Below are 27,314 nucleotides of genomic sequence, written 5' to 3'. Positions count from 1 at the left end.
GCTTTTCTGACTCCTTCTCACAGAAGTCAGGGCCCATCAAATTTCATAGCTGTCACTTGATTACATTTATTTTGGCAGTTCTAGAACTTCAGGAGGTTGCTAACATTCACTGCAATTTTAATGTACTCCCAGATGGTAAGAATGTGCATTGGTTATAAACTAGCCCTATAAGGCTTCCCAATTGAGATTCAGGAGGTATGAACCTACTCAGATTTCTACTCAAAAAGTTTCACACCAGAAACAAACTTCTTTATTACAACAACTTATAGGACAGAGATAGTGAAAGGACCTGTGATTTGAATGATATAGAGAAGTCCCAAATAAGGAAAATTCTTACCAATGCAGTTTGGCACCTTCTGTGCAACTTTAACTCTGAGAGAAATGCCTAAAGCACAGAAAGGGGGAAAGTACTTGCTCAGGGTCATACAACCAGTATGTGTAAGAGATAAGACTTGAACCCAAGCCCTCTTAGCTCCAGAGTCAGCTCTAACCATTACACTAGGGCTAATTCTTAGTCATTATACTTAAGCTACTTTAAAAAGCAAACATTAAATACAGCATGTCCCAAAAGGCTTGGTGCATTTGGTGCTATGAAAGCTTACACAGATGGTGCTCTTCTTTAGAGCAATTTGTTAAAACAAATGAAATTTCTAAGATAAATGACCATATTTCTTCACTAATTCTTAACTAGTCCCAGAACAGCTTATGTCCACTTCATTTCTAAGATGGCAGAGGAAGCACAAGGGTTAAGACAATCTCTTGGGTTCCTTCCAATTCTAAGATTCCATGAAACCTTGAATCTTAACTTGGGTGTCAAAAACTGATGCTCTGAACAACACGTATACACTTCTTGGTTTCAAACTTCAAAACCATTCATAGTTTCTCTCTGCTGCCAGGTGGCCTACTTCACTTACCTCAGAGGATCCTGAATCTTTTTGTGGTAAGCACCTATTGTGCTCCTCACATGAAACGTAAAGATTAGTAAAGAGGGTAGGGTATCAATGAAATCCCTGTTTAACAGGGGAGGCTTTTAAAGTGGTGGGACTCAGGGAATCTGCTGCATGTCCATCTCCCCACAGAGAAATGCCAACATTTCTCCATTTCAGCCACAGGAATAGGGCATGGTGGGACCTACAATCCCATAATAGGCCAATTTGAGATCCCTGCCTTGGGGGATCCTCTCAGAACTTGTTTCTCTGCCAGGGATCCTCTTTAACTTAATTTACGTATGATTCTGGTAATTAAAAAGCTTTATAACCATTTTCCTTAACAACCCATAGTTAATGGTTCTTTTAGAAACTGCTTCAGATTCATAGTTTAGAGCAATCATCATAAGAACTGAGAGAAAAGGAGAGGGGTAGTTGTACATAGAGACTAAGACCTCTGTAGAAAAAGAACCAGGGACAGCAACGGATAAAGCAATGGAGCATTAAGTGTTCCTGGAGCAGGTCTGATCTATAATGACAAAAGCAGACAACAGCACCATTGTGAAGGAACCATTCCTATACTCTCCGAAGAGATCAATCCCAAGAAGAAAGGTCTCATCTATACAAAAATATTCATAGCAGCACTTTCTGTAGTAGAAAGAGCTGTGGGGCTCTGGAATCAAAGAATCTTAATTAAAACCTGTCTTTTGGGGCAGCTAGGTGGCACAGTGGTTAGAGCACCGGCCCTGGAGTCAGGAGTACCTGAGTTCAAATCCGGCCTCAGACACTTAACACACACTTACTACCTGTGTGACCCTGGGCAAGTCACTTAACCCCAATTGCCTCACTAAAAAAGAAAAAAAAAACTAAAACAAACAAACAAAAAAAAACCCTGTCTTTGTCACTTACCTCCTATGTGGCCTTGGGCAAGGGAAAGGGAAAGGTGGTAGAGAGAGAAGAGATGTTAGGAAGTTGACAGTGACAACAGAAGAGCGTCAATAAAACATTTTTAAAAGAAGAAAAAGGGAGCTTCTAAACAAACAAAGACTAAGCCTCCTGGACCCAGAAGAATGCCTAGAAAATATCAAGTTCCTGAATCAATCAAGGTCCAGGATGGAACAGAAGGTATAGACAAGGGACAGAACTGTGATGTAGTAGGACAAAACCAAGACGTGACCCTTCAGTCATATAGTGAATTATGAAGATTGAGCAGGTTCAGGGGTAGAAAGAGTTTACTAAGGACCCTTAATGCTTTCTTCCTTTAGGGGCAGGCCTCAATCCCAGAACAGTACTCTAAGTCTGAAGAATTGTATATGTTCTTCAAGGAAGTGGGGCTCAGCAAAGGAGAGGGGTTGCCAGGCTCTGTAACAACCCTAAGTGTTTTTTCTATGTGGTTTTAAAAATCTTATTTCTTTTGGGAGAAAGCCAAGTTTATGTTAAAAATCAGTTTTATTATCATTTGGGGATTTTAAAAACAAAGTAACCACATTCCTTGTGACAAAAGAGAAAACATATTTATAACAAAAGCATTAATTTCAATTTAAAAGAGGTTTAAATCCTATAAATTGTCATCCATATAAACAAGTGGCAGTTTCCCAAAAATATTTGTGAAACACATAATTACTGTCTAACTTTCCCATAATAAACTTCAAATGCAACAAATCCATTGTGCCTTGTACGAAAGACACACTTGCTATAAAAACCACAGAAATATGATTTATACCTTCAATTAGCCAAAATAAAAATATATTACATGAATGTTAAAAGACAATGAGATTGCCCTTAATTCTGAATTTGTTCTAATGACTGTGACAAGTTCCTTTCTCCAAAATTACTATCCCTCCACTATTTCCTTAGATATGTAATCAACTAATTCCACAAGTTTTCCTCTGGTAGTTTTAATATCTTCTCCCCCCCAGGGTCACACAGCTTAATAAATGTCAAGTATCTGAGGCCGAATTTGAACTCAGGTCCTCCTGAATCCAGGACCGGTGTTTTATCCACTGCACCACCTAGCTGCCCCATAGTTTTAATATCTTAAGGAAACCAATGAATACTTGGGTTGTCTATTTTCTTATTTTTAATACATGAACATTTTATTTTATCTCTTTATCATATGCATCCTTAATAATGTTTTTATGCATAAAACATAAGTAATATGTTACAGCTTACTTATAACTAACACAATCCTTTTTTAGATCACTTACAATTTAGATTCTTCTGAAATTGTGTATTGTAGTTACTGCCATATAACATTACTGGGACAATATCTGTTAAAAGGTTTTGCTTTAATAGCCTAGTTTATTGTTTATATATATATATGTGTGTGTGTGTATGCAGTACCTGTTCAAAACAACTATGTAGATGGACTAAGATGATGGCTGTTATCATAGTTTGAAAAATACTCATTGTTTATACAGTTTTTTCAGTATGGGTTAAACAGATTTCTCCTGAATAGAGTAGAACAATCATCTCTGAAGGAGAACAATTAGAGAATTCTACTGTTTAGACTATGCGTTAACATTTTCCATGACAGAAGTATTAAGCTCTATATTTTATGAAACACTTGATATTAACACTTAGTGGGTCAGTGTATAAAGTTATTCTGTAGTCACATTCCACAAGTAGAATCTTGTCCTATTTTAATAATATATTTTGAAGACACCTAGTTTCATGAGAACCTTCAAGACTATATTTTCTTCAATGACCATCAACTTTTAAAAAATTCAGTAAATAAGACACCAGGAAATATGACATTCTCTATACCTTGTTTATAAAATCATAAATTTTAGAGCACATCAGAAGCCATAAAAATGGGTTGTAGTAGCTGATGTCTTCAGCTGCCCTTTTTAGTAAAATTCATTCAATAAGGATTTATTGAGTATCTATGCCCCCCCAATTGTGTAGTATCCAGGATCTTTTATACTCTTTTGGAATCTTCCTCTCTTTGAGATTCTGTTGTCTTGATTTGCAATACAAATTCTAATAGGTTGATCTGGCTTAGTTGGTTCTCATGCCAAGCTCTCTTCAGGGTCACTCGCTCCTCAACTGCCTTTTACTCTTTCTTGAGATAACTATGCCTGTTTTAAATTGCCATTGTCAACTTCTATATGGTTGTTCTCTATGGTCAACTTGGCTCTTACATCCTTACACTCATCAAGGAGATAAGTATTGGAGGCGTAAAGCATTTTATGACTTCTTTCAGGCTCTTCATTGTAGCAACCCTATTTCACTGGTTAAATTTCTCTAAAGTGATCATTTTGAATCAATTACTTTACTTTTGTCCATTTCCTGAAATCCATAACCTGGTTAAATAAATCCAACCGGAGCTAATACATTCACGTACAGCATCTTCTCATCATTATCTTCTAATATGGTAACTATAACCTTTATTCTAATTAGTGCATGATCAGTAGATTGAGCTGATTATGAATTGGAATCTACTTCTATTCACCTCTTCCAATCTATAAAGTCAACTTTATTTTTGGTAATGGTTATGCTCTTGCCACATCCAGTCTTCAATTATTTTTTTTCAATATTCTTCATGATATATGAGCATGAGACAAGAGTACTATATGCATACTTGGCTTTAATTTCTTGAACCCAAAACATATGGATGTGATTCAGCTCCCTTGCTATTATGCTAACTTGCTTGACTATACAATAAAAATCTTTACTTGGTCCAGATCTGTGATGTTATTGGTATAGAAAATTCCTGGTGAGGAAAACTCCTTCTACCAATGCACATCAGCCACTGTATTTCAACTTAAAGCTTTTGATACCTATATACCTAAGGCAATGTGACATTAAATGTTGCCCAGGGTCATACACAGCCAGTATGTTTAAGAGGAAGAATTTGAAACAAGATCTTCCTCACTCCACAGAAAGTTAGCTCCATCGTTTATATCACAATGCCTTTCCAGCCCATTTAACATGCCAAAAGTTACTGTGTAATCAGATTAAATGAATGTGTAATTTAAAACTGTGATCCTTAGTACTTTTCTAACCTAGGGCCATCGTTGTCACTTATAGAAGTAAAAAAGTCCAAAAGATTCATTTGTATTTCTGTGAATGAAAATACAAACCATGGTTCCATGGCCAACTTCCACAATTAAGTAGATGATCAAGACCTGACAGAATCAAGTATGACTCAAAACCATTTCTGTTTGGAAAAACTAGATAGAATTTGTACTTCACTAGCAAAGCCTTCAAGAATCTAGGGAAACCCCTACCCAATGATGAAACAATGGGCATTATGTGTAGAATCCCTCCACCCATCTGAAAATACATCTTCCATGATATCATCTGAGCTTTACCAATCAGTCAATAAGCATTTATCACGTATTTTTACTATGTCCCAAGCACTGTGCCTGGAAAAAACTGGGGAAACAAAGAAAATGTTCAAAACAGGCCTACCCTCAAGAAAGAGCAGATAACATAGAAATGAAAACATACAAGATAAAGACAGAATAGAAAGAAGGTAAGCTTAGAAAAGATAGCACCAACAAATAAAGAGACCCCTTGGAAGAAGAGGCACTTGATTTGAATCTTAAAAGAATCCAGGGATTTTAAGTCTGTGGCTGGAAGGAAAACATTTCAAGCATGAGGGACATCCAGGGCAAAGCCATGAAAATAGGAGTCTCCATGTCATGTCCAAAGAACTGCAAGTAGGCCAGTATAAATGGAAAGTGGATTGTGTGGAACACAGTAGATTGGAAAGGTAGGAAAGAACCAGTTTAAGTTCTTAATGCCAAAGGAATTTCTATTGGATCCTGAAGGCAATAGGAAGCCACAGACTGTATTGACTGGCAATGCTTTTGACATGTTTTAGGAAAATCATTTGGGAAACTAACTAGAAGATACATTAGAATGGAGAGACTTTAGGCACAGAGACCCTTTAGAAGACTACTTGCAATAGATCAGGTGAAAAGTGATGATGAGGGTAGGAAGGAAACTGATGGCTGTATGAGTTAAAAGGAGCCATGTTAAAGATGTAAAGAAAGTACAAGATTTGGAAAAGGACTGAACACGGGATGAACAAGATAAAGGACTTCAAATGATGTGGAGAACTGTGAAACTGGGTGACTAGAAGGATGGTGATGCCCTCAACAATAATTTAAAAATTCAGAAGAGAGAAGAATTGAGGGGGGCAGAAGAGCACATGAAAGAATTCTTTTTTGGACATGTTGAGTTTGAACTGCCTACAGAATATCCAGTTTGATAGGTTCAACAAGCAGCTAATAATGTACAATTAGAGTTCTAAAGAGACAGACTAGAGACAAATATATAGAGCTAGTAATTATCTTCAAAAAAGTAGTAACTGAAATCCTTGAGATTATCAAGTGAGAAAGTATAGATCAAGAAGAAGGAGGAAGAGGAGGAGGCCCAAGATAAAGCCTTGAAGAACACGCAGATTTAGTAGGCATGACACAGATGAAGAAGCAGTAAAGAAGGTTAAAAAGGATTAGTGAGACATGTATGATCTAAAATTCTAGCTGTGATGTCTAAAATCTAGTGAGTGGTGGCCTTAAATTAGAAGCTTTAGCAAGAGTTTAGACTTTTAAGTATTTATTAAAGTGAGAAGTTAGTGAAGAGAGAGGTAAAACAACCTTCATCTAGCTATCTCTAAGAGCCCACCTCCGACCTCCCGCCAAGCCCAAGTCCAGAACCGAAAAAAGCCTCTCTCCTCTGCTGCTTCTCCCAGAAGCCTCCTGTGAAACAGGAAACAGGGTCATCCACACAGACAGCTCCAAGCTAACTGGCTGGTAGCCTGATTGATAGGACCCACAGGCAGCAGACATCACTTCCTGATGCCAATCTGACCTTTGAAACTCTAGAAAAAGTCACCTCCAGACACTAAGTCACATGCATTCCTTTCATGGTGGAGCTTCCCTGCATTATCTTTCTCAATAGGTTGGTAGTGCTCTAATTCTCACAGACAGAAAGAAGAACCAAGAGTTTCCAGGAGAAAGGTGGGCAATGTCAAATATGTCGAGAGAGAGAAAGGTCAAAAGGGAGAAGGACAGGAAATAAGCATTTATACAGTTCCTACTATGTGCCAGGCACTGTGCTAAGCACTTTTTACAAATATTATCTCATTTGATCCTCACAACAACCCTGTGAGGTAGGTGCTGTTATTACCCCCATTTTACAGTTGAGAAAAATGAAGCAAAAAGAGGTTGTAACTTGTCCAGGGTCATATAACTAATGAAGTGTCTGAGGCCAGATTATGACTCAGGTCTTCCTGACTCCAAACCAAGCACTCTATCTATTGCACCATCCGACTACCTGTAAAGGATGAGAATCCTCAAAAGGAAAAGGATTTAGAAGAGACTGGGTTAGATTTGGCAATTAAGTGATCACTAGGAACTGTGAAGAGAACAGTTAGAGCAGATCAGACTGCCAAGGGTTTAGAAGAAAGCTAGAGGAAATGAAGTCAAAGCAATGAATATGGATTTTCTGAAGCTTAGTTGAAAAGTGCAGGTAACATATAGGATGACAGTATCTAATGAAGGTATTTTAAGTCTTGAGAGACTTAAATGTGTCTCTAGACAGCAAGGAAAGTACCAAGATATAGGGAGAGACAGAATATTAGAGAGAAAGTGGGGATCATGGTGGAGTAATGAGTTGGATAAGACAGGAGGGGTTGGGATAAAGGGTATATATAGCTTAGCCATGGTAAGCAGAAGGGCCACCTCGTTATCGGACATTAGAATAAAGAGAAGACAGTTAAGAGACAATTTCAAAGGGATCTGAGCTGAAGAGGGGAAAAAAGAAGGAATCTTTCAGAGCATGGCCTCAAATATTTAGTCAAGTATAAGGCAAAGACATCAGCAGAGAGAAGGGTAGAAGGGAGTCATATTGGAGAATTGAAGAAAAAGAAAAGAAAAGCTTTGGAAAAACTGCTGCAATAAGTGGGATAGGGAATCTCTAATGGAAGAGTGGTAGGACTGCCTGCTGTGGTGAGCATGCACTCGAGATTAGCTAGCATAAATTTATAGTGGAGCTACTTAGCACACACACTTTCCTGATTTCCTGTTTTGTTCAGCAGTACAGGAGTAGGAACAAAGGCAGAAGATGGTGGGAGTTAATACAAGGCTGGACTTTGCTAAGGCAAAACTCCACAAGGAGTCTGACAGAAACTATGTAATAGACCAGTATCTCAAACTATATACCAAGATAATCTCCAATTGAATACATGACTCAAATATAAAGGGTGATGTCATAAATAAAACTGAGAAGCAAAGAAGAAATTCTCTTTTCAGATCTATGGATCATGGAAAAGTTCACAGCCAAACAAGGGATAGAGTAGTCATAAAAGATAAAAGAGAAATTTCCATTACAAAAAATTATAAGAAGGTGACTAGGAAAATATTCATAGTATATTTCTCTGGTTTCCAAACAACACAGGGAAATGATTAAAATTTTTTTAATAAAAGTCATTTCCCAAATGACAAATGGTCAAAGTATATGGACAATTTTCTTTTCTTTTTTTTTTTTTGTGGGGCAATGGGGGTTAAGTGACTTGCCCAGGGTCACACAGCTAGTAAGTGTCAAGTGTCTGAGGTCGGATTTGAACTCAGGTACTCCTGAATCCAGGGCTGGTGTTTTATCCACTGCACCACCTAGCCGCCCCGACAATTTTCAAAGGAAGAAATCCATTCTATTCAAAGCCATACAAAAAATGCTCTACAGCAGGGCAAGTTATGACATTCCAGCAGGGAAAGTAAGAATGGTTTTTACATTTTAAAATAAAGTTCTTTTGTATTTTAAAATATAAAAACCATTCTTAGTTCACAAGTCATACAAAAACAGTATTGCTGTATCTGGCCTTCTGCTATATTTTACTGACCCCTGACAAAGGAAATTATTTTTAAAATAGTATTTTATTTTTTCCGAAATTACATGTAAAGACAATTTTTACACTTTTTTTAAATTGTGAGTTCCAAATTTTCTCCTTTCCTCCCCCATCCTTAAGACAGTAAGCAAACTGATATAGGTTATATATGTGCAATCATGTAAAATATATTTCCATGCTGTCATGTTGTGAAAGAAGAAACAAACTAAAAGAAAACATGAAAAAAGTAAAGTGTGCTTTGACCTGCATTCAGACTCCATCAGTTCTTTCCCTAAACATGGCTAGCATTTTTTCCTCATGAGTCCTTTAGAAGTGGCAAAGGAAAATTAAAGCAGCTCTAATTCCATCTCACCCATCAGAATGGAAAAGTTGGGATAAAAGGAAAATGCAGATGTTAGAAAAGACTACAGGAAAACAGGTAAATTAATACACTGTTGGTGAAGCAAGAACTGGTCTAAACATTCTGGAAAGCAATTTGAAATTATGAAAGTGGGAAGATGACAAAATAGATTTGACAGTCCTCTTTTACTTCTATCTGTCACAGTCTTCTGGTTTGCCAATTTTTCTCTACGAATTTCTTTATTGGTCACAGAACTAAGTGCACCTATTTCAGACTTTCAAATAATAGAATCTCTTCCCTCAATCCTACGTCCCCTGTGTCCCACTCCAGTTCTGCATACCCCTTTGGCTTTGCCCTCTGGAACACCTGCTCCACAACTACCCAAACTTGCCTTTACCTTAAGCCTCTTCCTTTCTCATTTAATACATCTCTTGGCACTCAGTGAGACATGGATCCTTGTGCTTGAGTGACTGCAGTTTTTTGGGGCTTTTTTAGTGTGGCAATTGGGGTTAAGTGACTTGCCCAGGGACATGGATCCTTCTGATGATGCTTCTTTCCTTGCTATCCTTTCCAGGACTATCACTCATACTTCAAATCACTGGACTGAAGGATTATGTTCTCAGTACTACACACATTGATGGATTTCTTATTTCCTTAATTATCTGTGTAATTCACATTATCCTCCCCATTAAATTCTTAAACCATTCATTCTAAAAACCAACTGAGGCTTTTACCAATATTTTAACTTCCTTATTTAAGCAGAGCTGCAAAAAGGAGAATTCAAGCAAGATTATGTATGACTACTTAATGTATCTAGCACTTCCCCAATCATCCAAACTCAAAAAAATTAAGTTAAGATTCCTCTCTGGCTTATTAATCACAACATCAGAGTCCGGAATATTTGCATTTATATTCCTTCTTTTCCATCCCCATTATTAAGCCCCTAAATCTAGGCCATTATAACCTTAAGCCTGGATTATTGCAAAAACATCCTAACTGGCCCATTTGCCAGCATGCCACAATCTGGCCCTATCATACTTTTCCAGTCTTATCTCTTACTATTCCCCAAATGTGACCCCAGCTGGTACTTCCACTGTTTCCCAAAGGAATCACTTTCATTTCTATCTCTCCAATTTTGGATATTCTCCCTGTCCCCACCCTATACACACGTATTCCATTAAGTTTTCCTAACCACATTAGCTCATTTTAACTTTTCCCTCAGAATTCCTCTAGCACTCCTTTTCTATAGCATACATTTTGGCACTTAACCTCATCTTATATTGTTACTGAAATGTGTCAAATTTCAAGGTCATATCTTGTCTCTTAGAAAGATTGCAAGCCTCTTGAAAGGCAAGGACTCTGTCAAATCCTTTTCTTACAAACCCCACCATGCCTTGCTGAGAACACTCCAAATAATTAATAATAAGAGAAATGCACATTAAAGCTAACCCTATGATTTCACCTCATACCCTACAAATTGGCAAAGATGACAGAAAATTACAATAGTTAATGTTGGAGGGGTTGTGAAAATTTAGACACACTAAAACACTGTGAAATGGTATAGCCATTTGCAATTTGGAATTACACAAAGCGACTAAAATGTCCATATCCTTTGACTCTATTACTGGGATTATACCCCAAGGAAGCTAATGATAAGAAAAAAGTTCCATGAGGACCAGATAAAATCCTTAGCTTTCTGGCTGTCTCAGACTTCTTCCAGCCCTAATGGGGGCAACTGAGGGGAAGCTAAGGAGCCTTGACCTACCCTGAACCTGAGCCAGGGTTTAAAAATGGGCTTTTCTCACAATCTGTTTCTTGTTTTCCTGTTGTCCCCTACCCTTGGAATCTTCCAAGAAATGGGTGGAATGGGAAGGAAAGGGTGTGTTGTCCCCCGTCCCTGCCCCCACACTAATTCAGCCAGTATTGAGGGTCCCTAGACACCCATAGCCAGAGAACCCATCAACCCAAACAGTTCGAGGTTTTTTAGCCAAATAAATAATATTTAAAGTTTGAAAAAAAAAGTTCCCATATACTCCAAAATATTTATAATAGCATTTTTGTGTGTGGGATAGCTAAGTACTGGAAATAGAGTCAATATCTATCAAATGGGGAAAGGCTAAATGACTATGGTACATGAATGTAATAGAACATTACTGTGCTATAAGAAATGGTGTATGTAATAAATACAGAGAGGCCTGGAAAGGTCTATATAAACTGTTGCAGAGTGAAACAGAAACAAGAAAACAATTTATACAGTAACTACAACAATGTAAATGGAAAAAACACCAGTAAATATAACAAAAGTATAAATATCAAGGAGGATTCAAATGAAGAAATATGAGAAGACACCACCAATTTACCCATTCATGGAGGTGGGAGGTCCACAGGTGTTACTGTTATACACTACATGTGTTTTTTGTTTGTTTGTTTTTTTGGCAGGGCAATGAGGGTTAAGTGACTTGCCCAGAGTCACACAGTTAGTAAGTGTCAAGTGTCTGAGGCCAGATTTGAACTCAGGTACTCCTGAATCCAGGGCCGGTGCTTTATCCACTGCGCCATCTAGTTGCTCCCACAATATGTGTTTTCAGGCTTTTTCAATGAATTATAAGTTGTGCCGACTTCCTTTTCTCCTCTAAGAATACTTTTTGTCATATGGAATGGCACTGATAGATGTGATACTACGGTGATGTAAGAAAAATAATATATCAATAAAAACCTTTTTTTTTAAAGACTCTAATGATAAGGTAGGGAAAGGCCAGGTTATAGAGAGCTTTAAATGCCAGGTAGAGGCATTTATATTTGATCTTGGAGGTTAACAGGGAGCCACTGGAGCTCATTAAACTGGGAGTGACAATGGCAGAGCACTGCTTTGGAAAAATCGCCTTGGTAACTGAGTGGAGAGTGGACTGAAGTGAGGAGAGACTTGGGGCAGGGAGAACACATAGAAGGCTATTGCAGTGTGTGTGTGTGTGTGTGTGTGTGAGAGAGAGAGAGAGAGAGAGAGAGAAAGGGGGGGGGGAGAAAGAAAAAAGAAATTTTGTGCCTAATTTGCAATTCCCCCAAATTTTGTAAATTATAAATAGCAACATAACAGAAAAAGCACAGACCTGGTTTTAGATCCCACTTTTAGCAAGTCATTTAACCTTGTTCCCAAAGATCATATATTGTCTACTTCAGAAGGTTACTATGAGAACCAAATGAAACTACATTATGGACCAAAGCTCCTATAAACTGGGAGAAAATATTAATGGGTTTTTGGGGGGACCCTTTCTCTTCCCCCCAATAGGTCAATTTTTAGGAGGGCGTTCTAATCCAGTGCAGGGCATACAAAGGATGGAGATAAGACTTTTTTGTTACTAGATCAGTGAACTGATAGGATTAAACCACACCTCTCTGAATGTGCCTTTGCCCCTCAGGGGGCCTCCCATTAGACCCTGACATCATCAGGGTAGAGCCCATTTTAATGTGGACCACCCTTAAGTCATGCCAACCAATGGAACTGAATGATGCTAGTCAATTAGCTTTGATAAGTGTGTAAGGAGCCACCTCTATCAAAAAGAGGAAAAACCCTTGGACCAAGAGGCAAGCCCCTTTCTTGGCTTGCACTCTAGGCTCTGAACACTGTCCTGTTGGTAAGTGCTCTCCTCTTAGGCTGGTACAGGTCATATAGAGACAAAATGTGGCTGGGGAGTTTTCTGCTTGTGTTAAATGCCATGAGGTCAATTCTTTACTAATATTTAATATACTTTAATAATAAATGCTTACTGCCTAAAGTGATTCAATAGCCATTAATATATAAATAGCAATTAATATATAAGTAGCAATATTTTAGAAAATCCAGTCTAGCCTTCCCCAATAATTTAGCTAGAAACAGTTGGTAACCCAATAATTTACATAACACAAAACTGTAAAATGCTAGCCTAAAATAAGGTATTATGATTATTGTCCTACTCACCAAAGTTTGTAACTATGTTTGTAACTCTCTCTCCTTTATTCCCAAAATCTACTGTGTTTTGTTATTTTGTCTTATTCCTCAAAGCTGACCTTGTTTACATTTTTACACATACCATACTATTCCAAGTTGCAATACCATCTCTATATTATTGCAACATTCTGCCAAGCTGGCCTTCCGGCTGCCAATCACTTCTTTCTAACACAGAGTAGAAAATATATTTCCTAAATGTAGTTTTAACTATTTCATTCCCTTTATCAGTATCTCACAGTAACCTCCAATCACTTCTTGGACTCAAAACTCAGAACTTGCTTTAAGGTCCTCCTTCCATACTTAATACTCAGCTTTTTGGAATTTCAGTCCAACTTGTATTAATTCACAAGTATTTAAATGCCTATTACGTGCTAAATGATAGGAATACAAAGAGAAAATCAAAAAGTACTTGTCATTAAGGAGGTTGCATTCTTTAGTGGGAAACACCACTCACACATACAAAAATAATCACAAGGTTAGGGGAGCACTAGCTGCTAGGAGAAGTAAGAAAGGTCTCATGTAGGAGATGGTGGTTGAGCTAAGCTATGAAGGAAGCTAGAAATTCAAGGTACCAAACAACATACAATACTCTTATTATCACCATAATTTTTAGTGATTGCCTTCTTCTCAAAATTTAGAGCTAAAAAGGACTTCAGTATCAAGTCCAACCTCTTACCAAGACAGAATCCCAGACATAGCCAAGTGGCCATCTAGCCTCTACTTGAAGATCTTTGATGAAAGGGAACCTACTCCTTCCTAAGGCAACCCCCTTCCACTGATAGCAAGTCAAAACTTGCCCCTTTGCAATTTTGACCCATGTTTCCTGTTTCTGCCTCCTAAGAAGAATCAGAACAGGTCTAATATTCCAAAAACCTCTTCCAAAGGAGGGCCTTTCAAATATCTGAAAATGTATCATGTCCCTCTAAGTTTTCTCTTATCTAAGCTAAACATTTCCACTTCCTTCAACAGATGTTCATCTGAAATGGAAATAAATCCTTCACCAATCCAGTAATCTTACCTTGTGCACTCCCCATCTTATCAATTAGCATTAAACATAATGCTCCACATATGGCTTGACCAGGACAGTGTATAGTGGAAATATTACCTCCTTATTCCTAGATGTTTTGCCTCTCTTGATGCAGCCCAAGACACCATTAGCTTTGTTAGGTACCACAAGCCACTGCTGATTCAATCATTAAAACTTTCAACCATGTCTTTTCCCATCTTATACCTGTTTAACTAAATATTATACAATTCTCCCTAATGAATTTCATTTTGTTACCCTCAGTCCAATATCCTCCTAGCCTTTCAAAATCTTCTTGGATCCCGATTCTGTCATTCATTTTCATTGATAAAAATGTTAAACAGCTCAGGACCAAGGACAGATTCCCTGGGCACTCCATTATAGATCTCCTTCCAAGATAATAGCAAACCATCATCATTCTTTAAGTCCAATCATTTAACCAGTTCTATACTATCATAAGATACTGATCATATGCTCTGATGAAATCAGGATTTTTTAATGTTAAACTTCAAACTAACTTTCTTTTTTTAATTTTTAAATTTTTTTTGGTGAGGCAATTGGGATTAAGTGACTTGCAGAGTCACACAGCTAGTAAGTGTTAAGTGTCTGAGGCCAGATTTGAACTCAGGTCCTCCTGAATCCAGGGCCGGTACTCTATCCACTGTGCCACCTAAATGCCCCAAACTTTTACATTCTCCTCTTTCATCCTCATCAAGAGGCTTCTTAATTTTTCTTCACTTTCTACCATCAGAGTGGTATCATGTGCATATCTGAGATTGTTGATATTTCTTCCACACACCTTAATTCCAGCTTTTGATTCATCCAGCCTGGTGTTTCACATTATGGACCCTGCATATAAATTAAATAAATAAAGTAACAATACAGTCTTGTCTTACTTCTTTTTCAATTTTAAACCAATTAGTTGTTCCATGTTTGGTTCTAACTGTTGCTTATTGGCCTGTATATGGATTCTTCAGGAGAAAAGTAAGATGATCTGATACCCCCATCTCTTTTGAGAATTTACCACATTTTGTTGTGATCCACACAGTCAAAAGCTTTAGCACAGTCATTGAAGCAGAAGTAGATGTTTTTCCAAAACTCCCTTGCCTTCTCCATAATCTGGCAAATGTTGGCAATTTGGTCTCTAGTTCCTCTGCCTCTTCAAAAACCAGCCTGCTCTTCTGGTAATTATCTGTTCATATATTGCTGAAGCATGGCTTGCAGAATCTTAAGCATAACCTTGCTGGTATGTGAAATGAGTACAACTATTCAGTAATTTGAACATTCCTTGACACTGCCCTTCTTTAGGACTAGGACTTAAACTGATCTTTTCCAATCCAGTGGCCACTGTTATGTTTTCCAAATTTGCTGGCATATTGAGTGCAACACTTTAACAGCATTATTGTTTAGGATTTTTAAATCTCGTGGCTGGAATTCCATCACTTCCACTAGCCTTATTGTTAGCAGTGCTTCCTAAGGCCAACTTGACTTCATTCTCCAGGATGTCTGGCTCTAGATGAGTAACTACACCATATTAAGATCTTTCTTGTATAGTTCTTTTGTGTATTCTTGCCACCTCTTCTAAATCTCCTAAAGCCCCTAATTTGGGAAGGGGCCTGACCTACAATTCCTTCATTTCTCTCCCAGCTTTGCTTCTGACTCTCCAAAATTTGCTACCATGGTCCTGAATGGGTACTCGCCACCCTATCCAAAACTTCAGCTCCCTTTTATGTGTTGTCTTGCCTTGTAAGCAAGTAAGCTCCTTGAAGGCAGGAACTGCCTTTCTTTTTAATTCTATTTTTATCCCCAGTGCTTAGCCAAATGCCTGGTATATATAATGAGTGCTTAATAATGCTTGTTGACTAACTGATCAGTCACATTAACAATAAATTTACTGAGTATCTGCTTTGTACTCACTTCTGTGCTAAACAATAAAGAGAACATACATGGGCGCGTGTGTGCACACACATACACACGAAGACATTGTCCTGTCTTTAAAGGACTCAAAATCTAAAGGAAGGAACAAAAATAAATGTGAAACAGAGAATGCTTTTTAAGGCCTAAACCGTGTGATACTTATTATAAATCCAAGTTCAATGCAATGACAGATTAATGTGGGCAGGAGTTGGAAAAACATCATAGAGGTAATAGTGCTTACTTGATCCTTGAAGAAAGCAGAATTTTGAAAAGAAAAGGGGAGAAAGGATAACACAACAGCATTAACACGAGAGAGGTGAAAGAATATCTCATGTTCTTGAGACCATCACAGAATGTGTAGACCTGACCTGACAGAAGTAGATATCCTGTGCTGAAGTTAAGAAACAAAGGGTAAAAAAATGGGGGCAGCTAGGTGGCGCAGTGGATAGAGCACTGGCCCTGGAGTCAGGAGTACCTGAGTTCAAATCCGGCCTCAGACACTTAACACACACTTACTAGCTGTGTGACCCTAGGCAAGTCACTTAGCCCCCATTGCCCAGCAAAAAAACAAAACAAAAAAGGTTAAAAAAATGAAACCTGATACTTATGATACAGTCAAATTACAGATGGCTTTTAAAGGCAGGTACGAGAATTTGAACTTCATATGGTAAGCAATAAAGAAGGCTCTTGCGCAGAAAGCTACAAAATTAGCTAGATGGTTGTATAAGCAAAAACTTTTAATTAGAACTGACCAAAAGTAGAAAGGGCTTCCTTATCCCAGGAAGACTTCAAACAGATGTCGAAAAACTCCCAATAATCAGGGATTATTATAGAGGTGATTACTGTTCAGGTATGGGTTGGATTAGATGCCCTCTAGAAATCCCTTCCAACTCTAATTTTTTTTTTTTTTTTAGTGAGGCAGTTGGGGTTAAGTGACTTGCCCAGGGTCACACAGGTAGTAAGTGTTAAGTGTCTGAGGCCGGATTTGAACTCAGGTACTCCTGACTCCATGGCCGGTACTTTATCCACTGCGCCACCTAGCTGCCCCCAACTCTAATTTTATATTATTCTATGACATGTAATTGGTTTCCTTGTTTCTACCACATCATACAGTTAAATTCCCTTTAGAGTAGGAACCACGCCTTCTCACAAAGAAGGTTGGGCTCATCAAAAACTAGTCTTTCTGTATATATGTATGTAAGAACTAAATATTCTTCCAAGTTTCAGGTTAAAGATTCATTAGTTGTCCAAGCTCTCTAAGCAATTAAAATATGCCCCTCCTTTACTAAGATGCTATTTTTTATCATTTGCCAACATGAAAACACAAGCAAAATAGTTCTAATTCTAAAAGAAGTACAAAATTACATATACATATATACCATGACCAACAATCAAGTAACAGACAACTTTTGCTGTCTAGACTTTAATGTCAATTCCCAACAAACAACATTTGCTCACACTGATATCCTTGGTTAGGCTGAGCTAATGTACAAAATATACAGAGCATATAAAACTAGATATAACACCCATAAAGGCTTCAAAGTATAAATGTATTTCAAATTAACCCTAATATGCTATTTCCAATGCTGAATATTAAATTTGCTATTTTATCAGCTATTTGAGGTTAAGTATTTAAAAAGGCAAGTGTTTTTTAAAATAGCTCCTAATGTAACACATCTAGAATGTTTCAAAAATAACCCATTCCCCCTGAATAAAATTTACATTCTTCAAGCCACTAGAAAACAATTTTATGGTCCTGTTTTATTTTTCCCTATCACTGAACAAAGCTTTGACAATTGGATTGTTTCCCTGGGAAAAAAGTAACTAGCAAAAGGCTCCAATCATACTACAACAGAAATAATACTCTGAAGAACAATTTAAAGGAAAAGACAAAAGGATTTTCTTCTCATCATCATTATTTAAATTAAAATGGGGTATCCTAAACTTTTACATCAGTGAACCAAATAAATTTTCTAGGAAACACAATTCCAAAGTAATAATAAAAATAGATCCCAGTGCATTAACAACAACTGAAGGCAAAGTTATAATCATCTATTGGTCTACTTCATTTGGACTAAATTTACTTCAGATTAGCTGAGAAAATGCCAATAAAAGTTATACCTGGCCTCATATTGCTCTCTATCCCCAACTAGTTATCAAAAGAAAATAGGCAAAGGATGAATGATGGTAAAGTATAAGCTAAGAGTTCCTGTCCTTTTCATGATTTTTAAAGCTCAAAGCTCTGAAATATAAAGGCCAAGGGGAGGGGTAATGGCAAGATCCTAATATTAAATTGCCTGAACTCTGGGGTTAGAGGAAAGGGGAGAGAAAGAGAGGTATAACTGAAAGCAAAATCTGTGAGTAAGGCTGAGGTAAGTGGGAAGAGGAGTGCTAATTGTCAAGTTTCTATGTGAAGCCAGAAAGGGGGCAGTATTTCTACCTTCACTCTTTTGGGGCCCTAGAACACATAAACTACCATAGGGAGAGGGATGTGAAAACGGCTACAAATTTAGTGATCTACCATGTCAGGTTTGAGAATCACTAATAGATTTTGAATCTTCTAGTTGAAAACCAATGGAATAGGTCTTTTCTATTTTTATTAACTAAAATCTAACTCTTACTGACAATTATAAAGGTCATCATAACCTATACTCTCTTCACTGAAAGAGGCACTTTCAGGCAGCTAGGTGGTGCAGTGGATAGAACACTGGCCCTGGATTCAGGAGTTCAAATCTGCCCTCAGACCCTTGACATTTACTAGCTGTGTGACTCTGGGCAAGTTATTCAACCCCAATTGCCAAGAAAGAAAGAAAGAAAGAGAGAGAGAGAGAGAGAGAGAAAGAGAGAGAAAGAGAGAGAGAGAGAGAGAGAGAGAGAGAGAGAGAGAGAGAGAGAGAGAGAGAGAGAGAAAGAAAGAAAGAAAGAAAGAAAGAAAGAAAGAAAGAAAGAAAGAAAGAAAGAAAGAAAGAAAGAAAGAAGGAAGGAAGGAAGTGTGACCCTGGGCAAGTCACTTAACCCCAATTGCCTCACGAAAAGAAAAGAAAAGAAAAGAAAAGAAAAGAAAAGAAAAGAAAAGAAAAGAAAAGAAAAGAAAAGAAAAGAAAAGAAAAGAAAAGAAAAGAAAAGAAAAGAAAAGAAAAGAAAAGTAGAAGGTTACCATTCACTTGAGGTCTTCAAGCAAAGGCTAAATGAACATTTTGGGGGCATGTTGTAAAAGGGATATTTTTCCAGGTACGATGGATTATATGGTCTCTGAGGATCTTCTATCTCTGAATTCTGTAACTTTTATGAAAAAAATATAACTATGACTTCATTTACTCTCACACACACACACATACACACAGAGGTATCATCTTCAATACTGTAAGATGATTATGCTGTTAGTGTTATTATCGTCATGAATGAGCATCACAAAGACTGATAGCCAGTCAGTAATATTCCCAGGACTCTATACAAAAGTATTGCACCTGTAGGCCTATTCCTATTCCTCAGGAAAACTTTCATTTTCAGCTCCCTAGGATTTAGAGGGAAACTGGGAGATCCATAAGCTTGAGTACTGAACAAGTAAATGACCTGCCATAGTTTAACACTTGTACTCAGGAGCTTTGTGCCTTTCTTAGGAATTCAGCTCACCATGCTGCAACAGAAGGCAGAAGTCAGGAATCCTGAAGTTCCAGCTTTGTCACTCACTTTTGGTATGACCTTGGGCAAATTGCAACCTTCATATATTAGCTTATTCACGTGTAAACCAAAGAAACTGAAAGATCTCATTCAAATGTGTTATTCTTTTTTTAATTTTCTTCTCCAGGATTTGATATTTTCAGGATTGGTAATGGGATGTTTCAAGATCATATGAACGTAAGTTTGCAGTTTGACACAAAGAATTGTCACTATATCTCATCTCAGTTTAATCTCTGTCTTATCCCAGAAATCAGCTATTTATATTGTGAAGTACTAAATGCCTGATTTATCTTTCGACTTTTTTTCCAATCTGTTTATTAAAATACTCACCGAAAGAGGAAACTCCTTTAAAAAGTCACACAATGTTTATGAAAGAATATGAAATATTTAAATGTAGAACTGTACAAAGCTTACCAGATTTAAGACCTGAAATTTTGAAGATGGCACTTGGTTTCCCATTCGTGACAAACCCCAAGAGCTGCCATACTGGCATTCCACTTGAATCAGGATATGAAAAGTAGACAGATCCTCCCATGCCATCAGGAAATGGGACTGTTCCCAGCATAAACACCACGACATGGTTGATACTTTGATAATCAGGTAAGTCAAATACAAATTTATCCTCTGCCACTTGCTGTGCAACTGTTTGCACCTAGAAAATAAAAAATTCTCAGATGAAAAAGTTTGCGAGGTTCTGTAACCCTTAACTATCCAATGTAACACAATTAACTGCATCGCCAGGCATAATGAGAACCAAAATATTCTGACTAGTCTAGTATTCAGTTTGAAAGTTACCATATGTCATATGTAGATTAGCAATTTTCAAAGAATTATAACACAATAACATATTTAGCACTAAAACTGCTCACACCCACAAAAGCGTCTTTCTTCAACACCAATTTTCTTCCAATGAAGCTATCATAAAGTGCCATAATCTCAGAAGAATCAAAATCACAAGTAACGCACCTTTTGGTACATACAGAAAATTATCAAGAATAACTTGTGTGAGAAAAGCAATCAACAATAACAAAGACATATATGACCAGAAATTGAGGTTGGATCAATCATAAAACAAGACTGAGACACAACAATGGACAGCTAGAATGCTAGGTTGGTACCCTGCCCCCAGATAGTAAGAGAACCTAAGGAAGGCCCCCCAGTATATGAAGTAGATCCTCTACAGAGGATTTGTGAGACAACATGGATAAGAATCATAGAGCTATGATGCCATAGGAGATTACAATCTGTTATCAGTTGAGGGATTACCCACAGCAATGAAATCATGGATTCATATATCAGAAAAATGCTAAAACCACAATGAAAATAATTTAAAATGTCTTTGCCACACTCTAGAATCCCCTCACTACACCTTACCTCCCAAAATTTGATCAACTTTGAAATGTCAAACCAATATCAGTATTTACATTCTAGTAAGGGGTTTTGTGATTTGTTTAGTGTCTTTGTTTTTGGAAGAGCTGTTTTACACAAAAAGAGGTAAGCATCACCTAGATTTTGTTCAATGAGGTACTAAAATTTCTACCTGGCACTTGACAAGGTTAGCCTCTAAAAACTCCATCTTTTTTTCACTAACAGTCAGTTCTGAGGAGGGAGAAGTAGATAGTATATATGGGAAAAAGAGGAAAAGGTAGGATCTTATTTTGACATTCAGAAGGTTTGCTTTCACGGGGATACAAGCCACTGGGGATCATTCTGCAACGATATAACTATAAATGGGTTTAATCAAACACTGGTTTTAGAAAAGTTTAGTTGGTAGGGGGTTACAGTATAATTATAATCTAAATCCTATGTAACTGATACTCATTAGCCAGATCAGGAAATCTGAGTCACTACCAGTGAATTTACTTAAGGAAGAAAAACATTAACTCTGGAATTCTCTTTCCTCAAAATGCACATGGTTATATATTTGGTTTTTTGTTTGTTTGTTTGTTTTTGCAGGGCAAAGAAGGTTAAGTGACTTCCCCAGAGTCACACAGCTAATAAGTGTCAAGTATCTGAGGCTGAATTTGAACTCAGGTCCTCCTGAATCGAGGGCCAGTGCTTTATCCACTGTGCCACCTAGCTGCCCCCAACATGGTTATATATTACTGAAATAGTATTGAATGTGTCTAATAAAACTTAGTATCTAGATAAGGCTGTGCAGAGCCTTATAAAATAATAAATAAAAGAAAAAGAAAAAAATTTAAAATTATTGGAGATATTAACACCCTCTTAATTTGGCTTGGGGTAAAGGGTACAAAATGTTTTGCAGACAGGGTTCATTCTAAAGTTCTCTTTAGTATGCAACATAAATAGCAAAATGAAACTATTTTGCTATTTACATGACCACCCCAGAAGGTCTTAAACACAAATCTTTTTAGGTCTAGAAATAACCAGGTACAGAAAAAGATACTTGTAAAGAACCTACTCTTTTCATGGCACTTGACATTCTATATTCATATTACACATTATGAAGATGAGGTCCTTGCCCCTGAAAACATTTGGTTAAGAAAGAATTTTCAGAGAATGAAAAAACATTTCAAACATAAGTAAAAACTGATTCATCCCTTTGAATAAAGTACATTCTTGTAGTGATAGAATTATGGAGTTATGTTCATTTTTTTTTTAATTTTGTGGGGCAATGGGGGTTAAGTGACTTGCCCAAGGTCACACAGCTAGTAAGTGTCAAGTATCTGAGGCCGGATTTGAACTCAGGTACTCCTGAATCCAGGGCCGGTGCTTTATCCACTGCGCCATCTAGCTGCCCCTGGAGTTATGTTCTTAAGGGCAAATCATCTTTAATTTGTTAATGGACCCTACCCTACTTCAAAGCATTGTTGTACAGAAAGCACTTTATAAAACCTTCAAGCATGATATAAATGTGAGCTAGTATCAAGAGCTACTTAAATAATATAATAAATGTCTCACACACACACACACACACACACACACTCATCCCCCCCAAAATATACTGTACTAAAGAATCTGTGCTCACAAAAACTGTGATGCATAGAGCTTAAAGTACTAGGTACTACACAACGTATGCTACCTCAATATAAACTTTTCAAAATTGCTAAAAATAAGAGGTCCATAGATACAATGTACCAACCATGAAATATTTTGATACTATAAAGAGACAATGTTTTAAAAGTTTTATGAAACCCATATGACTTATTGCATCTTTGATACATTTTCAATATGTACCAAAGACAATGGTACAATGTAACACAGTCTCCAACCACCCACTCAAAACCAAAATCAAATTGTCAGTTATTTATTACTTGCTAGAGGTTCTACTTGTGGTAAACACAAGTTTTATGAGCAGCCAACACTGTTCAATGAATGTAATCTGATACTGTGGCCATCAATGACTTAGATAATGGGGAAGAAAGGACAAAGCATTGATATAGTAGAAAAACATTAGTTTTAGAATCAGGAGATCTCTGAATCTAGCTTTGCCACCTACTAGCCACATGACTGGACAAATCATTTCTCTGAGCTTCATTTTCTTCATCTATAATAAGTGGATAATAAATAATATGCATAGTACCTAACTCAAAGGCTTGTGGCAAATATCAAATGAGAGCATACTTGTCAAATGTCATATAACTTTAGCAAGGTATTATCATTGACATTCCATGATTTCATTGGCATGGAGACTCCCTCCACTGATGCTTATTCTAACCTTGGGGCATCTCAGTACATTTTCAGGAGTTGTTATAGTTTTGTTTTTTTTTTTAAACAATACCATGTAGTCAACTCTTCAGTAATAAGCCTCAGTGAACTCACGTAGTCTGGTCTTCCAGCAATAAACACAAGTATTAACAAGTCATTCTGCAGGTCTGCACTGCTCTCAATAAGTATTTATTAAGCATCTATTAATATGCCACGTACAGTGCTGCATGCTAGGGCTACACAGACCACCACCCTACGCAATAAAAAAAAAGTTCCTTCCCTGAAAAAGCTTACATTTAATTAGGAAAAACCCTTATGTACAGAGATGTAAATACAAAGTAATTTCCTGAGGTTGCGAGGAAACAAGACTAATGAAGGTATCAAGAAAGGCTTCTTGCAAAAGGTGGCACTTGAGCAGTGTCTTGAAGGGAGTTAAAAGTTCCAAAGCTGAGATGAGAAGGAAGGGCATTCCCGGTGCAAGGGGCAGCCAAGACAAAGGCAAAGAGACAGCAAATAGAATGTTATGTTTAGGGAACAACAAGCAGGATCTGTAATATAAAGCACAAGACAGGAATTGGAATAATGTGTTGTCAGCTTAGAAAGATATGTTGGAGACAGCCTTGGCTTTAAATGGCAAACAAAACAATTTGTAGTTTACCGAAGAAGTGAGGGGGAGCCTCAGAAGCTTCCTGAACAAGAGAGTGACAGGGCATATTAATTTATAATAATCTGGCAAATATACAGAGGATGGAATGGAGAAGAAAAGCTAAATGTAAAGAAATCAATTAGGAAACTACTGAAATAGTCCAAACGAGAGGAAACGAAGGCTTCAGTTAGCCAGAAGCTGCTGTGTGAATAGAGAGAAGGGGACACAAGTGAGATGCAATAGAGGTAGAAATGTTGTTGCTTGTACTTTGTTCTCGAAGAGGACCAATAAGATCTGGAGGGTGATATCTTGACTTGCAAGTGAATTGGATTTAAGTGAGGCAGGGCTGTGCAAAGTCATCAGCCTCATTCTCTCCTCCAGAGTCATCAGAGTCTAGTGGCAAGACACAGATCAGGAAAACTGACAATGGCCCTGGATGTAGTGGGAGACTCTGGCCTTTTTAAGCTAAGGTCTTTCCCAGGTCTCAGTTTGACTAAAGCCCATTCAGTGATTAAAGGCTAGGAAAGACTTGAGGCTAAGGATGGCCTAATTTGACTTCCCAAAAGAATTAAAGGGGGGGGGGGCTTTCAGAATTTCTGGCCAGAACAGAAACAATTGCTATTTACACTCACTCTGAACCATCAAAGTCAAAAAAAAATAAGCAAGTGAAGCTTGGGATGGAACATATTATTGGCCAATCAGTGAGAACTAGAGCGATTTGGGTTTAAAGACATAGTCAAGTAGAAATGACAAGGCTTTGCCCCTGCCAGGTTATGATGGGGGTGAAAGAATGAAATGTTCAGGACTCCTGAGTTGTAAATAGGGATAACTGGCAGCAACCGGGGAGTTAGCAGAAAGAGAGTAGATTCAGGGAGAAAGTTTTGGATGTGCTGAGTATGAAATGTCTTTAAGATGCTTGTAAAGAAATTAGTGATGCAGTACTAGAGCTCAAGAAAGAGATGAGGATTGGTTATGTACATTTGGGAGTTATCTGCATAGGGATGGGAGCTAATGAAATTACTAAGAATGAGGAGAACCCAAGATGGAGACCTGGGTATGCCAACATATAGGGAGCCAGACATGGATGACAATCCTGCAGGAAAGACAGATACATAAAAAGAGAACCAGGATTGAAGAGTAACATAAAAATCCAGGGAGAAGAGAATATCCTGGAGGAAGAACAAACACTGAAAGGACATTAGATCTAGCAACAAAGTTCAATGGTGACCGTGAGCAGTTTCCATGAAAGAACAAGTTATAAGTGACTGAAAAACAAGTGAGTTAAAAAGTGGATGCAGTATAAGGAGATAACTTTTTTATAGTAGTTTGGCTGTGAAAGGGAGGACAGATGTGCATACCCTTTAATCCAGCACTACCAGATCTATATCCCAAAGAGATCATAAAAAAGGGAAAAGGACCCACATGTACAAAAATATTTCTAGCAGCTCTTTTTATGGTGGCAAAGAATTGTAAACCGAGGGAATGCCCATCAACTGGGGAATGGCTGAACAAGTTTGTATATGAATATAATGGAATACTACTGTGTTGTAAGTAATGATGAGTGGTTTTCAGAAAAACCTGAAAAGACTTACATGAACTAATGCTAAGTGAAGTGAGTAGAACCAGATTATACACAGTAACAACATTGTGTGATGATCAACTGTGATAGACTTAGCTCTTCTCAACAATACAGTGATCCAAGACAATTCCAAAAGACTCATGATGGAAAATGCTCTTGACATACTGAAAAAGAACTATGGACTCTGAATGCAGATCAAAGCATACTATTTTCACTTTTGTTGTTGTTGTTTCTTTCTTGTGGTTTGTTTTTTTTCCTTTTGTTCTGATACTTCTCTCACAACATGAGTAATGTGGAAATGTTTAACATAACTCTAATGTATAACCTTTATCAGATTGTTTGCTGGCTTTGGGAGTGGGGAGGGAAGGAAGGGTGGGAGAAAAATTTGGAACTCAAAATCTTATAAAAAATGAATGTTGGGGGGCGGCTAGGTGGCACAGTGGATAAAGCACAGGCCCTGGATTCAGGAGGATCTGAGTTCAAATCCAGCCTCAGACACTTGACATGTACTGTGTGACCATGGGCAAGTTACTTAACCCAAATTGTCCTGCCCCCCCCCCAAAATGTTGAAAACTATCTTTACATGTAATTGGGGGAAAATTAAATACTGTTTACCAAAAAAAAAATTCTAAATATGGACCTCATTAACAGCTAGATAACCTACTTGAAAACTTTGTTATTCAAATATTAATTAGTGAGATTGCATTGAAAAATTAGTAAGGAGCTTATTGAAGATTGTCCAGGTGGCCAACTGGAAGTTAAAGCAATTATGGTTGAAGACTCAAATGTATGATTCATTTGCAAAAGACTTGTTTGTGGCAAATATATGGCAAATGTATGGTAAATATGTGACGAAAAAGTGTGCAAAATGCAATCCTTACATTATTATGAGGAAATACAATTTATAATATTTTTTCTCCTTTCTGTGGAAAAAAAAGGGGGAGGACAGGTGACAGTGAACTCAAGTGAAGATTTACAAAGAGGAAGGTCTAGGTATGCAGAGACTGGAAGAGGGGATGACCAAAGGGATAATTAATTTCCTGGAACAGGAAAGAGATGGGATCAAAAATACCAATAGAATTTGACCTTTGAAAGAAAGGATACCTCTTCATCCGAGAATGGAGCAAAGGAGATAATGGCAGGATGATGATAAGGGGATTTGAGGCATAGAACTAAGGTAGTGAAAGAAAGGAAGCCTGATTTTTATTTTTAAGTATGAAGCAGGTCCTGAGAAGAATTGAGGAGAGGATGTTGAAGGTTGTTTGAGGAAGGAGCAAAATGTAGAGAGGAAAGTGAGGCCTGAGCAAGGGTACACCTGGGAATGCAAGGAGAAGTGGTGTACCTGGAACTGACTAGAAAATAAATTTAGGAAAGAAGATAAATAAGGACAGGAAATTATGTTTCAGATATAGAAAGCTTTTCTATTAGGGGCAGCTAGGTGGCGCAGTGGATAGAGCACCGGCCCTGGAGTCAGGAGTACCTGGGTTCAAATCCGGCCTCAGACACTTAACACACACTTACTAGCTGTGTGACCCTGGGCAAGTCACTTAACCCCAACTGCCTCACTAAAAAAAAAAAAAGAAAGAAAGAAAAAGGAAAAGAAGTTTTAAAAAAAAAAAAGAAAGCTTTTCTATTCTGATAAAAATCTGTCAGAGCATGTACTTCTTTACAAACCCTTCAAGAATC

General features: G+C 37.5%; 1 protein-coding gene across 2 annotated transcripts in view; it reads right to left on the bottom strand.

The window, feature by feature from the left end:
- The window catches only part of HIKESHI (heat shock protein nuclear import factor hikeshi), a 41,174-nt gene that overhangs the window by 11,548 nt on the left and 2,312 nt on the right, over positions 1–27,314 (bottom strand). For both annotated transcript variants that reach the window (XM_043990582.1, XM_043990581.1), the window contains exon 2: positions 20,146–20,383. In XM_043990582.1, coding sequence (XP_043846517.1) covers positions 20,146–20,383 — 238 coding nt within the window. The remainder of the gene's footprint in view (positions 1–20,145; positions 20,384–27,314) is intronic.

The sequence above is a fragment of the Dromiciops gliroides genome, chromosome 3, assembly GCF_019393635.1.
Source record: "Dromiciops gliroides isolate mDroGli1 chromosome 3, mDroGli1.pri, whole genome shotgun sequence".
Lineage (NCBI taxonomy): Eukaryota > Metazoa > Chordata > Mammalia > Microbiotheria > Microbiotheriidae > Dromiciops > Dromiciops gliroides.
Note: the sequence above shows the minus strand (reverse complement) of the source record. Positions and strands in the feature narration are given on the sequence as shown.